The following is a 15,811-nucleotide window of genomic DNA, read 5'->3' on the forward strand; positions in this document are numbered from 1 at the left end:
CACATTTTATATTGGTTTTAGAACTAGAATTTAATATATAATAAAAAAACAACACCTGCGTTACATCCTGGAATTGGTTTTCATTATCTGATTTAATCGGAGTAGTTATTGTCAGATTAATCAAGTATCAAACTAGTCCCTGGGGTCCACCTGTCTCTCTTCACTTGGCACTGCTGCAGTTGCCTCTGGTAATGTTGTCATCCCATCTAGGGCTGTGGTGGTCACTCAGCTCTCTCAGGATGGAATTGCACAATGATGCCCTGCCTGTCTCATTGCAAGTACCCTGGGTGGGGAAACCACACATTTGTCATTATCTTTCATGGTTCCTTTATTCGCTCTGACATTACCTGGACAGTAACACTTGTGGGGCTAAGATATGCACACCAGCTTAATTTACCCAATCCAAACCCCATGGTGGGCGTTCTCTGTTCCTCTGTATGCCTTTGTGACCCTCCATGGCACCTCATTGGAATACCTGCCTGGTCAACATGACAGGCACAGATTGTACCCCCGGATGGTGACCAGGGGTAACGTGGGATGGATTCAGGAGATATTACCTCTCTCATTCCTCAGGTGGCACCATGTTAAAGAAACAACGTACAACTTAAAGGAAATCACTTTTTCTTTTTTCTTTTTACTTAAGGAAAATGACTGTACCTTTTTAACAATCGGTTGATGCTTGGTCATTGTCACTAAATTGTTTTAGGAATTCACATGCCGGAACAGGCATTAGTGAATAAAAATCTTATTGTTGACATATTTTTTTCATATTACATGTTTTTAGAATGTGATAGCAGTAGACATTCAAGGCATTAATGTATGAGATGGTTCATTAAATCCACTATAAATCTATCTCCTTAATGTGACCGTTTTCACACTACCGTATTTAGTTAATTGCATTTCTTTGTCTTTACATTTTTCTTACTTACTGGCCATTTTGCGCCAACCAAACCGCTCTGAGACTCCCTGTGCTCCTTCCCCCCTCTGCCTAGCTGCAAACACGCCAGAGGCTAATTGGCTGCTGAAGAGTTTGCTGTTGCCGTGGTGGCTGTGTGTCTGGCCCTTTAAATCTAATCAGTCCCACCAGCGCCACCATCGCTGCCTCTTCCTCCCCTCCGCTCTCTGAGCCTGTTGTCAGGAGCCAGAGGAAGGATTTAATCAAGGAACGGTTTACCGTTTCTGAAGTTGAGCTGGATTTGGGGAGGGGTTGGAGTGCCAAACTGTGTAATGGTTCGATTCAATCAAACCCCCGTTTGTATTACAACTAGTACCAGTGCCAACCCACCTCCCCCACAGCTCTGCTTTGGTTTGTGTCCGAGGGATAATCATTGTGTGAACACGCCTGTGGGTCTGAATGGGTCCCGGCCTAAAGATCGCGGTCCTGTCAGTCTAGCGTCTGGTCAGGATACATCTCAAGGGGTGATACTGCCCAAGATAGGCGGACGCTCCTCATTTGAAACTTGGTTGACTACTGGCCTCACTTGACTAGATGCTTTCATACTCAACAGGGCTCAGGTAGACCTCCACTGTGTTTCAGTTAGCGGAGAGGGCCGTCTCTGCCTCTCTGTGACCCGGCCCTGTGTCTGGGCCAGGCAGATCAGCAGACTGGACGAAGAGCACGGCTGGGGCTCAGCGGAGTCTTATGAGAAGTCGCTCCCTTTTAATGGATGCTTCAGTAAACAGCCATCAGAGAGGATAGTTTTTGTGTCTGTTGATTTCACCAAATGGGCCCTGACACTGCTCAGAGAGGTGTGTCCCCAGGACCTTGGTTGTACCACAGAGGGCAGCAGCAGACTGCAGCGTTGTAGTTGTAGTCTTTTATGAAAGACTTCTCTTCTGAGCGGGTGTGGAACCGGACAGGCTAAAACGTTACCTGTAGGTTTCTGCTATTAGCTGAAGTCATCCACGCATGGTAACTGTTAGAGCCATTCCCTGGGTCTGGGTCGACCCCCCCCCACGGCCCACGTGCTGAGTCCATTTGTAATTACCTAGAGGATTCTCAGGTTCAGTAGACGACAAAGTCCAGGGTGAATCATCATCGCTGGTGGCCAGCCACCTCACTTCAGGGGCAGACTGCCAGAAAGAACTTGCTGTTGTTTGGATAACCCCAGAGTCAAAGGAGCTTTGTAATTTTATTGGCGTAATCTAGCTATGAGTGCCAGGAGGATGAAGGGGGGAGACGCCTGTCACTACAGTATTTTGGCTGGTTTCTTTGTTTTACTCTCTCCAGCTGCTCGCTCGGTGTATGTCAAAACCGACTACTTCTGCTTTTGATTTCTGACTGCTCCGGTCACAGACGGGTAGAACCTGTAAGGGGGCGGTCTCTATGGCCACTCCCCCTCTGAAAGAGGCAGGCTCTTACGTGTGTGTTTGTGTGTGTGTGACCTTGATGTCAGCACGTGATTTTGACTCCTGGCCTCAGTAGTGGTGCGCGTGTCATTCCTCCCGTTGGCCCTCGCCAGCAACTAACAGTGTTTCTCCTGCTCTCTCATGCACGCACACTTGATTCTCTCAACGGCCACTTGAGTCAGTCAATTATTTTGGTCGATTTTTGCTATACACAGCAACACATTTTGCTCTTCAGTTCCCTGCTGAACATGACCCATGTCTCAGTGGCCGTTCATTTCAGCCTGCCCAGCGGCCGTCGGCCTAAAGACCCACTCAGCCCCTCCACCACCCAGGGTGGCCGAGGCATGATATTGTCAGCCTATTTGTTGGTACATCACAGGCTCTCTCCTTACAGGTATCACCTCAAACTAATGACAGATCCATTAGTGTTGCCGGTACTGTGTGTGTGTGTGTGTGGTCTGACCTGGCCAAGGTATTACTGTCTACTGTTCAGTTCCTTGACTCTGTTTGGAGTATGGAGTGGAGAATTGGCTGGTGTGACGGCCAGGCTAAACAGTGTCTGGCAGGCTCGCAGTAAACTGATCAAAGCCTTTAACTCAGTCTGACGACCATTTGAACCATCTGTTTGTTGGATACGGTTCTGGGCTGACCTGTGAGGAATTTTCTCTTACAAGAATTAGATTTTGACAGCCTGTTGTCAGGAATTTGTCTTTCACAAAGCAATGCTACTGCCTGTTTTGAGTCTATTGTATCTTTTGAAACCTGCTAATAAGACGTGTTTTAAACTCTTTCTCCTGTTCTCTCCCATTAGACCTGGTGTCGCTGTTCGACCTGGAGAATGACCTCCCGGACGAGCTGATCCCCAACGGGGACCTGGGCGGCCTGATGGGCATGCCCTCTAACGGTGGCCCTGGCGGGGGAGGAGGGGGTCCGGGCGGCGGTCACCGAGGCCTGAGCTCCATGGTCCCCGACGCGGCGGCCAAGCACAAGCAGCTCTCGGAGCTCCTGAGGGCAGGCAGTGCCTCGAATCTAGGAGGGGGCCTCCAGGGTGGCCCTGGGCCGGGGGTCATGGGCCCCATGATGGGGAAGAGCCCCATGGGCCAAGGCTTGCCCATTCAAGCCCAGAAAGGAGGCCCCACCGGTGGACAACAGGGCAACGGCTCCATGGCTGGCTTCAACCAGGCCATGATGAACAGCCAGGGACACGGGATGCCGGGCCAGTTGATGAACGGGAGCCTGGGGCAGGCGGGGCGGGGCCGGCAGGGGATGCAGCAGTACCAGGGCCAGGCCATGCAGGGGGCCCCGGGGGGCACGGTGTCGGCTGGCAGCGTCCTGGCAGACACTCTGGCCCAGGGAGGAGGGCAGATGGGGGCTCACAACGCCATGAACGCCCAGCAGGCTGGTAACATGAACAAGGTGAGTGTCGGTGCTGTTTTTCTGTCACTTTCATGTCTGGCTTCATTGGGGCCTTTTGGCCAGTCTGCTCGGGACAACGCCTCGCCCCGTGAATGGGAAACTGGATTCAATCAGTTGGAGTTAAATACAATTCAACGTGCATTTGATATTATATTCATTATTTGATATTCCCGGTACGTTATATTAATCCAGCCTTGGCACAGACAAATAATTTCCATGCTTACTGTGTTCCGAAGGCTTCCCATGCGCTCGGAGCAATGGTTTTGTAAATGCATCTCCACATCTGGGTCCTTATCGCCTGCCTGGACAGCGCTGGGTCTCTTAGCACTGCCGGTGGCACAGTGCCTAGTCTCTGATTCAGCGTATTAGACCGCCGCGGAGCTCCAAGCTTTCACAGATAGAAAACAAATGTGTTGCATAAGTATGCTGGATTTTTCACATTTTAAGACATATTTATTGGGAAATAGGTAGGTAAGTAGGCCTTTTCCAGTTCAAGGCTCTTTATATAATTCTAGAAAGACAAGGATCAGCAGACGACTGCCCATCATATACAGACTTCTTTTAATTACACGTTTTTTACGTTTGTATCAGATGGGACGGGACGTATACGACAATTGTCCTTTTGTTTTTGCCAGTCATGATTATATCAAATGATTAGTAAACTGTAATGGCATGGAGTGGCATGGAATTGCCACTGCTGCGACTCTAGCTGAGTGAGGCCTGGGTGAGCTCCATCATGGGTGTATCTTCCCCTTCTAACTTAATGCCTGGAGTGAAAGAGTCCTGGAGGGGAGTTGTCCTGTGGCACATTGGGTAGGCTGTGGTTGCTAGATGAAAGACGGGAACTGGCTCTGGTTGTGTTGACATTGCACAGCTGCCACAGGACTAGCACGTGCCGCTCAAGTGCGGCCGACGCGGAAGCGTCAGACCAGCCGTCAGCAGACGCGCTGCGGTCCAACACAACTTAAGCTCTGTGTTTTTGGGGCTTTCCTTTCCGCTGTAACGTGACTGAGGTGGTGCGCTTTACTGTGCTCCAGTGGAAGTTAATTGATTTGTCACCTGGTTTTATAAGCCTTAATTGGACTTTGTGAAAAGGAGGAAAGTGAACACACAGCATTTCAGGGAATGAGTTCTAAACTGCCCCCCCCCAACCTCAATTAAAATAGGCCTCATCTGCTGCTGTTTGTCTTTGTCAACAATGTGGGGGAATCTCAGCCAGAAGGGCTCCTCTGGTTCACTGGTAGTTTCAGTACTGCTACTGGTGCTTTTCACAAAAATAGTAGTGGAAGGGAATTTCCTGCTATTTAAATACATGGGTGAGCTGCGTAAGCATATTTTTGTCTGACCATCCTCAGATGCAAGCAGTGTGCAAAAAAATACAAATAAACAATGAGTAATTGTACATCTTTTTCTGCCTTAGTGTTAAAATGTTTGTTAAAAGACATGATATTTTGACTGACCAAATGTTTTTTGAGATTTCACTCATTTTTGTCATATAACTCTCGTTTTGTCTACTCACCACTGGCTCCAAACCATGTTCACGGGATCTGTGTTGTTGGGGGGAAGGAAGGAAAGCAAGGAGAAGTGGGAGAAAGAGGGGCAGAGTGGGAGGATGTGTGAAGGAAAGACTGCAGAAACTTCATCCCGTCCTTAGCCGTCCGGTAGTAGTTAATGTTTGGCTCTTCGTTGGTGGTGTGGAGTTGATGCTCCTGCACAGCCCTTTGTTCCTGTCTGTGAACACTAGACTGTGCCTGTGAGGGAGTAAGACCGTTCTAACTGGAGTAGCCAATGAGCCAGCGCTGCGTTTCGTGCCGTGCGCCAGACAGGCTGCGAGAGAGAGAATGGAGCGAGAGGGAAACAAGCTGAAGCGTACGTGAGAGACGGCGCGAGAGTCAGCGCTCCGGCGTGCAGGGGGGAGGGGCTGGCGTCAGGCAGGCTAGCGTTCAGCTGGTGAGCGTGGCTGCAGGTCTCTGCACCGGGGCTGGGCTGGCCCATTCATCTGCTGGAGCACTGACAGCGGGGCCCCTTCCGCACAGACCAGGCCCGGGAGCAAGCAGCAATCTGCTGGAGGGGTGTGGGCATGGGCTGCATAAGGAAAGGGGGCAATGTCCAGTTTGGAGTTGGGAATAGTTTATGCCTTCCTGCTTTCGTCCATTAAGCCATTCAGCCAGGGTCGTTATATATGGGTCATCCTTGCTTGGTATGAAGACTCTTATTCTGAAGCCCTTTTTTATATGTCATGATAGTTGCTTCAGCTGAACACTAGTGATTGTTTTATTCTGGTGATTGTAGCTTCAGATGAACAATAGTGATTTGAACTGTTCTCTCTATACTTGCAGCTGTCTCCGCACAACCTGTTGGCTCTCATGTTGGCTTTTTAGTGTCTTCTCTAGGATTTGTTCTCTTCTAATTGGGAAGACATTCATGAAGTTTTCACTGGTTGTAGATACATTCATTCATTGTCAGCCTTCCAGTTTTATTGTTTTGTTTTCTGAGCTGTATTTCTCTGTTTTTGGGTTTGGCCTTTATATAGATGTGTGAAGTTGACATATTGTAATTAGTCACGTGAGTCAATCTACATACTAACTGTCTTATTGTTATCCATTAAAATGAGCACCTTCATACTTCTTCACAAGCTCTAATACAATAGGCAATCTTCAACAAGTGACCTTACAAGCAGTGTATTTGCACCTGTGCTTCCTTGTTGCTGTTAGGTTTAGGTTGTCTATGCCTTTCCCGTTTAGTCTGTGCTGTTATATTTAGACCATTTATGCCTGGCCTGTGCTGTTTGCTTTAGATCATCTCCTTGTTTACTATAAGATGTTAATGTGGTGACGAGATGGCGTGATTTGGAGAGGCCTTGTAACAGTGGCCAGTTCCTCTTATCTCAAGCACAGAGGCAGCTGTCAACCACCAGACCTGCCGCGGCACATCAACGATCTCCCCCACAAGACACACTTCACACGGAATCTCTGTCCCATCAGTGCTATTTTATAGAGAAGGGAAACCTGTTGCAGCTTTGGCACCCAATTCTATTTGAATCAAATTGTCGGGAAGTGAGGGATGAGGCATTCATTGCCATGATCCATCCATGAGATCCCGGTCTCTTTAGTGGTTGTCCTAACTGTCATTCCTTTCTGTTTCGGTGTATCTCTCTGTAGATGGGTATGCCTGGTGGTCCGTTCACTCAGTACAGCCAGGGAGGGGTCCAGCAGCAGCTCCAGAACAAGGCAGCCCTCGCCAATAGCCTGCCTCCGTTCCCCAGCGACTTGAAGGGGACCAGCAGTGTGCCAAACCTGGTAAGTTCCTCAATCTTGGCGAAAAGAAGAACTAAGGGCTGTGTTTAGTTAGCACGCCATCCCGTGGCCTGCAGGGGGAGGGTCTGTTGTCATTTGAACCACACTTAAAGGCTGTAAAGCAGTCAAGGGAGAGGCGGACACACTTCCAGCATGACTGGAGGCGCTAACTGAGGCAACATACCCCCCCTCCATTCAAATTACAAATAACTAACTAGCCCTACTCAATCTAGATGATTTAGAATAACTAACTAGCCCTACTCAATCTAGATGATTTAGAATGACTAACTAGCCCTACTCAATCTAGATGATTTAGAATGACTAACTAGCCCTACTCAATCTAGATGATTTAGAATAACTAACTAGCCCTACTCAATCTAGATGATTTAGAATGACTAACTAGCCCTACTCAATCTAGATGATTTAGAATGACTAACTAGCCCTACTCAATCTAGATGATTTAGAATGACTAACTTAGTCCGTTGGTCCTTAAAGTCTTTAAATTAATCTAACTAAATAAAATACCTTACAATTTTACATTTATTGCACAATGGGAATTAAATCTGTGGAATCCCATATGAAGTGAGAGAAACACAAAAACACTACGAAAAGCCTCCAACAAATTCCCGGCATTCCTCAGTTCTGTTTGGTCGTATCACAGACGAAGGTCCCTCTCAGTACAGCCAGTAACGTTATTGTTAGCCGTAGGCTTATTCCCTAACAACGGTGGGTACTTCAGTCGAAGTGGTGTCCTTATCTATTTTTTGCGTGGGGTTGTGAAATTGGTCTTAAATTTAATTCGAAGTGGCATTAAAATGTCTTAAATTTAACTTGCTGAAACCTGCAGATACCCTGCAACGAGCCCAACTCAATCTAGACTATTTAGAATTACCTACTAGCCCTACTGAAATTAATAATTAGCCCTAATCAGTCTAGATTAATTATTAATAATGAGTCCTGCTGAATCTACATTAAGTATTAACAAGGAGCCCTACTCAATGTAGGTTATTAAGTAATAGTAACATTTTCTCAGCGGTTAAACACATCAGACTACTCTGAAACAGCTACGATTTGAGTTAAAGTATGTGGAAATGATGGACCTTTATTAACTGCCCTTTTCTGGCCAAATTATTTTTGACAAACAAATTGTACATCACAAAACTTGTGAAAGCGTGTGGCCTTCAAAATCCCAATCTGGTCCTCCAGCCAAAAGGTTCGTCCATCCCTGGTCTTAACTGTTGATCGCCAATCCAGTGGTCTCTACAGTGCTAAAGTATTGTAACAATTAGTCAGACATATTTCTCTTCTCTTCCAAAAATCCAGGCCTGGAATGCAAAATGGGAGAGTGTGTGCCGGAAGGTGGAAACATTTGTTAAAAGTCAGTCCACTCAGAATATCGTTGAGCAATTATTCTAGTTGTGCAAGGAGAAGGGAAAGTGAGAGGGGGCTCTTTCAAGGCACAGAGTAAATACTGCATGCAAATCTCTCCTCCAGGAGCAAGGAAAGGGGCTAATGAACATGTTACAGAGGAAATGGTTTAAAGCGTTTCTATTTTGGTAAAAGGTTAAAGGAGTTGGATGTGAAATAGTTGGCTGTTTACCAAGACTTCTTTTTTTCTTGGCTTTTCTTTACATCTTTTCGTCCCATTATTCATAGACTGAGAATAGTTTCTTCTCTGTTCACCCTCCCCTCCCCCACTCTTTTGTCTTTTAGACAAACCTCCCTATCTTCATCATCATCAAACCTCCCCTTCTTGATCTTGGCCTATCTCTGTTTAGTCATTGCACATTTTTCCCATAGCAAATTCTATTTTTGAGAAGTAGTGGTGTAAATATCGGGGCTGCCAAAGAGCTCAGTATCACCATAATGCATGGATTGTTGACTAACATCGTTGGCTTTACACACATCCATTTCTTCACCATAAGGAATCTGGAACCCATCATTAGAAGTGTGTGCCCAGTATTACGGAAGTAAAATTCCCATGTAAACTGGGGTTTTTGAGGGTAATTATGTAGCATGTTCTTTAAACTGACGATGTACAGTGGAGTGAACAAGTATTTGATACACTGCCGATTTTGCAGGTTTTCCCACTTAAAGCATGTAGAAGTCAGTAATTTTTATCATAGGTGCTCTTCAACTGTGTGTAATGGAATCTAAAACAAAAATCAAGACTATCTCATTGTAAAATTTTTAAGTATTTCATTTGCATTTTATTGCCAGTATTTGATACTTCAGAAAAGCAGAACTTAATATTTGGTACAGAAACCTTTGTTTGCAATTACAGAAATTATACGTTTCCCTGTAGTTCTTGACCAGGATTGCACACATTTTTGTCCCGTTCCTCCATACAGACCTTCTCCAGATCCTTCAGGTTTCGGGGCTGTCGCTGGGCAATATAGACTTTCAGCTCCCTCCAAAGATTTTCTATTGTGTTCAGGTCTGGAGATGGGCTAGGCCACACCAGGACCTTGAGATGCTTCTTACGGAGCCACTCCTTAGTTGCCATGGCTGTGTGTTTCGGGTCGTTTTCATGCTGGAAGACCCATCCATGACCCATCTTCAATGCTCTTACTGAGGGAAGGAGGTTGTTGGCCAAGATCTCGCGATACATGGCCCCATCCATCCTCCCCTCATTACGGTGCAGTCGTATTGTTTCCACCTCCATGCTTCACGGTTGGGATGGTGTTCTTGGGGTTGTACTCATCCTCCTTCCTCCAAACACGGCGAGTGGAGTTAAGAGCAAAAAGCTCTATTTTTGTCTCAACAGACCACATGACCTTCTCCCATTCCTCTTCTGGATCATCCAGAAGGTCATTGGCAAACTTCAGACTGGCCTGGACATGCGCGCTGGCTTGAGCAGGGGGACCTTGCGTGCTCTGCAGGATTTTAATCCATGACGGCGTAGTGTGTTAGTAATGGTTTTCTTTGAGACTGTGGTCCAAGCTCTCTTCAGGTCATTGACCAGGTCCTGCCGTGTAGTTCTGGGCTGATCCCTCACCTTCCTCATGATCATTGATGTCCCACGAGGTGAGATCTTGCATGGAGCCCCAGACCGAGGGAGATTGACCGTCATCTTGAGCTTCTTCCATTTTCTAATAATTGCGCCAACAGTTGTTGCCTTCTCACCAAGCTGCTTGCCTATTGTCCTGTAGCCCATCCCAACCTTGTACAAGTCTACAATTGTATCCCTGATATCCTTACACCGCTCTCTGGTCTTGGCCATTGTGGAGAGGTTGGAGTCTGTTTGAGTGTGTGGACAGGTGTCTTTTATACAGGTAACAAGTTTAAACAGGTGCAGTTAATACAGGTAATGAGTGGAGAACAGGAGGGCTTCTTAAAGAAAAACTAACAGGTCTGCGAGAGCCGGAATTGGTAAATGATCAAATACTTATGTCATGCAATAAAATGCAAATTAATTATTTAAAAATCATACAATGTGATTTTCTGGATTTGTTTTAGATTCTGTCTCTCACAGTTGAAGTGTACCTATGATAAAAATTACAGACCAATACATGCTTTGTAAGTAGGAAACACTGCCAACTTTGCAGGTTATCACATACTTGTTCTCCCCACTGTATACAGTGTTTTTGTAACTTTAAACCAGTTTTTGGGAGCATTTATATTTGCTACAATACAACTTGTGTTTATCATAATAATGCATTCATAAAACATATTTCTTGAGCTGTTTTTATTAGTGCTGTCAAATGATTACAATAATTAATTGCAATTAATTGCAAAAACTTCTGTAGTTAATCGTAAATAATCGACATATTTGAATGTGCTCAAATCTGTATAAATAAACACTTCTTTTTATGAAGCAATGCATTATGTTTAAGACATTGTTTTTTTTGTTTTTTTAACAATGGACAGTGATTGATTTTAAATTAAGTGCAGGAGCTTTGTTTTCCAAGTTGGTCCATTAGAAACCTGGTCATGGCCCTTAAATTTCTCCCCTCAAATGACCACAATGACTGGCAGAATCTTTTTGCTGCCCATGTAAACTGAAATAGAAAGTTGCAGTAGTTTTACCATCTCCTGCAATTGTGCTGTTGATCAAGGCACCGAGTACAATAATGGTTATTTTAGGATTCTCAGAGCTCAACGTTAAAATGTTTTGGATGGTTTGAAACTTACTTGCCACAATTTCTTCCAAAAGTTTTAATTGATCAATGTTACAGCATATTATATTTTTTACTTAACATATCTAATCCATTATGAAATGCATTCTGGATTTATAAAACATAAAAAAAAAATGTATTTCATCACATTTCTAATTCTAAAAATGAATGAAATGACAAGTCAACAAAACATTAGCAAAAATTGTCCGTAGGCAAACACTGAGGTAAATGTTTGCTTTCATTTTAGCTCGTAGTTATCCTTCGCTGCCTTCAATCGAGTATCTCATGCAAGTTTTTAAAAGTTTTATTGAAAAACAATACCAGACAGACACATCACATCACTGCTCAACTCTTGACTGGCTAACAGCGCGCAATGAAGTGCTGCAAGGTGCGTATCATTATTGTTGAGCCCTGATTCTGTACAAAACACATAGCAGCCCCCCTATCTGGAAAGCTGCAGGCATTTTTTCCAACACTGAATCACACCGATGCTTTTCGTGGTTTTGGCCTTAGATCTTTAAGCTAAAATGTGGTTAGAATGGGGTTCATGTGAGGGCCTGGAGATAATTCGCTTTTCTAATTGGTGTTTGGCCAAAACCAAATATGTGTATGTTTATTAAATGGTAACACACTTAGGCTGGTTTCAAAATCAAGCGGCAATAAAGTTACCCGTACACTGTTGCAAGTCAGTAAAGTTACCTGTACACAGTTGCAGGTCAGTAAAGTTACCCGTACACTGTTGCAAGTCAGTAAAGTTACCTGTACACAGTTGCAAGTCAGTAAAGTTACCCGTACACTGTTGCAAGTCAATAAGTGACCGCTCTTGCCCAAGTCGAGCACTAACTATGGATGATTCTGAGGCTCAATCAAGAAAAGTGCAATACGTTAATACGTTAACTTTTACAGCTGTAGTTTGTATACCTTAAAATCCCTCTGAAGATATTTTTGGGTTATTTTTTATGCCTCACTACGGAATATCAGACAATGAATTGCAGTTTTGTTAATCTGGAACTAAGTAAATACCCTCAATTACAGGGACGGGCTGGTTCCATTTCGACACACACTTCCAAGTCCCGTTCCATTCCAGGGGTCTGGCGAAGTGACACTCCTAACAAACCCTCCGGTTTCCCTCCCCAGGGCCAAATGCAACAGCAGGCGTCCTCCATGGTACCCGGCGGCGTCGGGGGGTCGGCGGCGGCGACGACGGGCCCCACGGCCGACCCGGAGAAGCGCACCCTCATCCAGCAACAGCTGGTCCTCCTTCTCCACGCCCACAAGTGCCAGCGACGGGAGCAGGCCAACGGGGAGGTGCACCCCTGCGCCCTGCCCCACTGTCGCACCATGAAGAACGTCCTCAACCACATGACCCACTGCCAGGCCGGCAAGTCCTGCCAGGGTGAGAGTCTGTCCTGCTCCACTGGTTGGGTCTCCTCCCTCCTGTTAGTTACAGATTGGGACCCCCGTCCCCCGGTACATATGGTTTCTAGGGACAACACCCGCAGGGACTTGTTTAAATGCCTGCTTTGGTGCTTAGGCCTAATGGAAGTCCTCAAGTGGCTGTTGTCGCCACGCTGAGTCTCTCTGTCTGGGTGACTGCACGGCTTACAGTACATTTAAGGGCCTGCGTAGGTCAATGAATTCTGACCTTTAACCAATACGATGCCTTGTTTGGATTTGCTGGTTCAGATCTGGGCTGGGTTTGACATCTTGTATGTCATTTAGAGGCTGGCCTTCTTCATGATTACTCAAATACGGAAGGTTTGTCTTTAGCTAAGACAAGCTTATTTTGGGAACAGAGGTTGAATGACCCATTTTGTAGCCTTTAAGAAGAAAATCCTGACTTCCGCTTCAGTTACATTTTAAATAAGTCAAGCTTTGATATAGGTGGAATTAAGGTCCACATTTCTCTAATGCCCCTGAATATCGTATCAGTGTACTTTGCCTGACGGTTAACACCATATACAGTGCTTTTGGGAAAGTCTTCAGACCCGTTTACTTTCTCTGCATTTTAATTTCTAACTGATATATATGTTTGCCATAAATCTACATACAATACTGTCAGTTTGGAATTTTCAAAAAGTTGGCGAACATGAATACAAAAAAAGAGGTATTGAATATAGATTTACAGCAAACTTTTTGTAAAAGTGCGGTCTGAACACAACATGGAGAAAGTGAACAGCTCTGAGTACTTTCCCATGCTACTGTAATCCCTCTGGTAATAATTTCCTTTTATTTCTCAGAGCCTGTTAGGCCAGAGTTACCTTAGTCAATAATTGTTTTATCTGATGATTTATGAGGTTTTATGTGCTCAAGTGGTTATTCATAACGTTTTAAGTAGTTTGGACATGATGTTCTACTTACCTTAGTGAGTCTTTAAGTTCTTCCTCTCTTGTCTCTCTTGTCTCTCTTTTTACTTCTGCTTTCACCTTTTTCTCCTTTCCCTTTCTGTCTACCCCTCTTCCTCATTCTCCTCTCATCGTTCTGTCCCTCCCCCAGTGGCTCACTGCGCGTCGTCCAGACAGATCATCTCCCACTGGAAGAACTGCACGCGGCACGACTGTCCCGTCTGCCTGCCACTGAAGAACGCCAGTGACAAGAGGAACCAGCAGCGTAAGTAGCGGAGCCATTTACTGTCACAGACATTTAAGACCTTTCAGATGCAGCCAGGCATATAGACACCTGGGCACGTTTCACTTTTCTCTCAGTGAAAATAAAAATATGAATTTACTCTCTTGTGTATTTTTAATGTCTTAGAAGCAGATCTATTTATCTTGGCCTTTTTTGAATAACAAACTGTTATGTTAACCTTCCGTTTTGGCCTGGTTGTCTAAGTTATTTGTATGTGCACATTCTATTGTTGGCATCACTGCCATACCTCTTATCCATGATATTCCATGTGTGAAAGTCAATACATATTGGATGACTTGCTTAACATACTACACCATTTCTGGGGACCCGTATTGGCTTGACACCGGCATCTTTAAGTAAAATGTTTTGTGGCCCAGTTAAACAATATTCCAGCTTTTTGGGAATTCACATTAACGCAGTGTACTGATGACCAAGTGATGAGTTCAATGAAACTAATGGTCTCAATTTAATATTGGGAAGGTTTGCTATTGCTCTGGTGCTGCTTTGCTTGCTCTGGGTGAGGGGACCTTGAATGTGTGCGGGTTTGTGGAATCAGCTTATTAGTAGGGGTTTTACATTTTAACGGTCAAGACGGTTTGCCATCACTGGGTCGTCCTTCTAGTTACTGGGCCTTCTGGCAAGATTAACAGCAGCTGAGAAAGACCATCGATATATGTTAGTGTTCTAGAGTGGGCAGTGGAGTCCATATCTGAATCATATCCATAACTTGATAAAAGGCGAAAACAGAAAGTTGTGGAGGGCACCTTTGAAACATTGCAGAATTAGAGCAGGTAGCTGCTGGGCCGCATTGCCAATGGAAAATGATACTGTTGGTTCTGTGATGTTAATCTTGAAATGTTTTTAAATAAATGACTTAGAAAAGTGCACAGGTATTAGCATGTTTCGCCATCTGTGTGTTGTCAAACGTATTGATTGTATTATGTTGACAAATGGCCTTCCACATGTTATTACACATTGAATAGCATATACCTTTATCCAGAGAAACCTGTGAGATATTTTCTGAGGTTCTCTGAGGAGCATGGTGAAAGGATAGTCCTGGAATCCTCCATCAGAGCCTGTGGTGTTGCTGAGGGCCGAGTTGTCTCCAGGGCGCCACCTGCAGGCCATCTCCCCTGGCTCTGTGTTGCTCTGTGCTGGCTCGTTGGCCGTAAAATCATGAGCAGCAGAGGATTCCTGTAGAATTGCAGGGCCTGTAATCTGACACCCTGGGGGAGGGGCTTGGGAGCTCCGCTATCAGTGGGGGAGGAGCTGACGGAGATCCCCTTCTTTGATTGGCCAGATGAGCAGTGACAGATTTAAATCCCCCACAGAGGCCTCGTGCACATGCTCTCTCATGCTCACTGTTCAACACACTGTCATACAGCTGTAGTGGAACTCTGGGACAGGGAAATTGATTATTTTAGATTGTGAAAATGTATAAAGATAGGATGTACAGATTTCTTCCATGACAAAAATATTACTTTACTTTTAATCTTTGCCAAAGAATTCTGGCAAAGTATGTAGGTTGATTTTCATCGAAAGTAACACAAAACAGACCTTGTTGTGGAGGGGCGCACTAATGTTTTATCAGTGTTGGGCCTGGCAAAGTCCTATCTTTTTGTTCTGCTTTTTTGTCAGAGATATGAGGGAGGAAGCTATGTCCAGATGGGATTTTTTGTTAGTAGTTCATACTGCTGCTCTTACTGTCTTTTGAAAAGCCTCTGTGTTCATGGCTCCCAGTAGGCCAGGGCTCCCAGTAGTCTTCTCAAAGCCAGATAGAATGAGTCAACCTGGCTCTCCTGCAATGTTGTGGCTGATTGGAACACTGTTGAGACAAGTCCAATGGCAATATTGAACAAGGACAAAGATATCTACCCACTGCTAGTGTGATTGGGACACCAGCGAAGCACACGGCCACAAAGTGCTATAAACATGACTCCATTAATTTTTTGATCCTAGTTAAGTATGAAACAACTCCAGTCACTCATATGTAGGGGACTGTTA

The 15,811-nt window shown here is 45.0% G+C and overlaps 1 protein-coding gene across 5 annotated transcripts in view; it reads left to right on the forward strand.

The window, feature by feature from the left end:
- The window catches only part of crebbpb (CREB binding protein b), a 56,622-nt gene that overhangs the window by 20,341 nt on the left and 20,470 nt on the right, over positions 1–15,811 (forward strand). For all 5 annotated transcript variants that reach the window (XM_020051050.3, XM_029123135.2, XM_029123134.2 and 2 more), the window contains exons 2-5: positions 3,161–3,765; positions 6,927–7,064; positions 12,317–12,575; positions 13,676–13,789. In XM_020051050.3, the coding sequence (XP_019906609.3) occupies positions 3,161–3,765; positions 6,927–7,064; positions 12,317–12,575; positions 13,676–13,789 (1,116 nt within the window). The remainder of the gene's footprint in view (positions 1–3,160; positions 3,766–6,926; positions 7,065–12,316; positions 12,576–13,675; positions 13,790–15,811) is intronic.

This window comes from Esox lucius, chromosome 11, assembly GCF_011004845.1.
Source record: "Esox lucius isolate fEsoLuc1 chromosome 11, fEsoLuc1.pri, whole genome shotgun sequence".
Taxonomy (NCBI): Eukaryota; Metazoa; Chordata; class Actinopteri; order Esociformes; family Esocidae; genus Esox; species Esox lucius.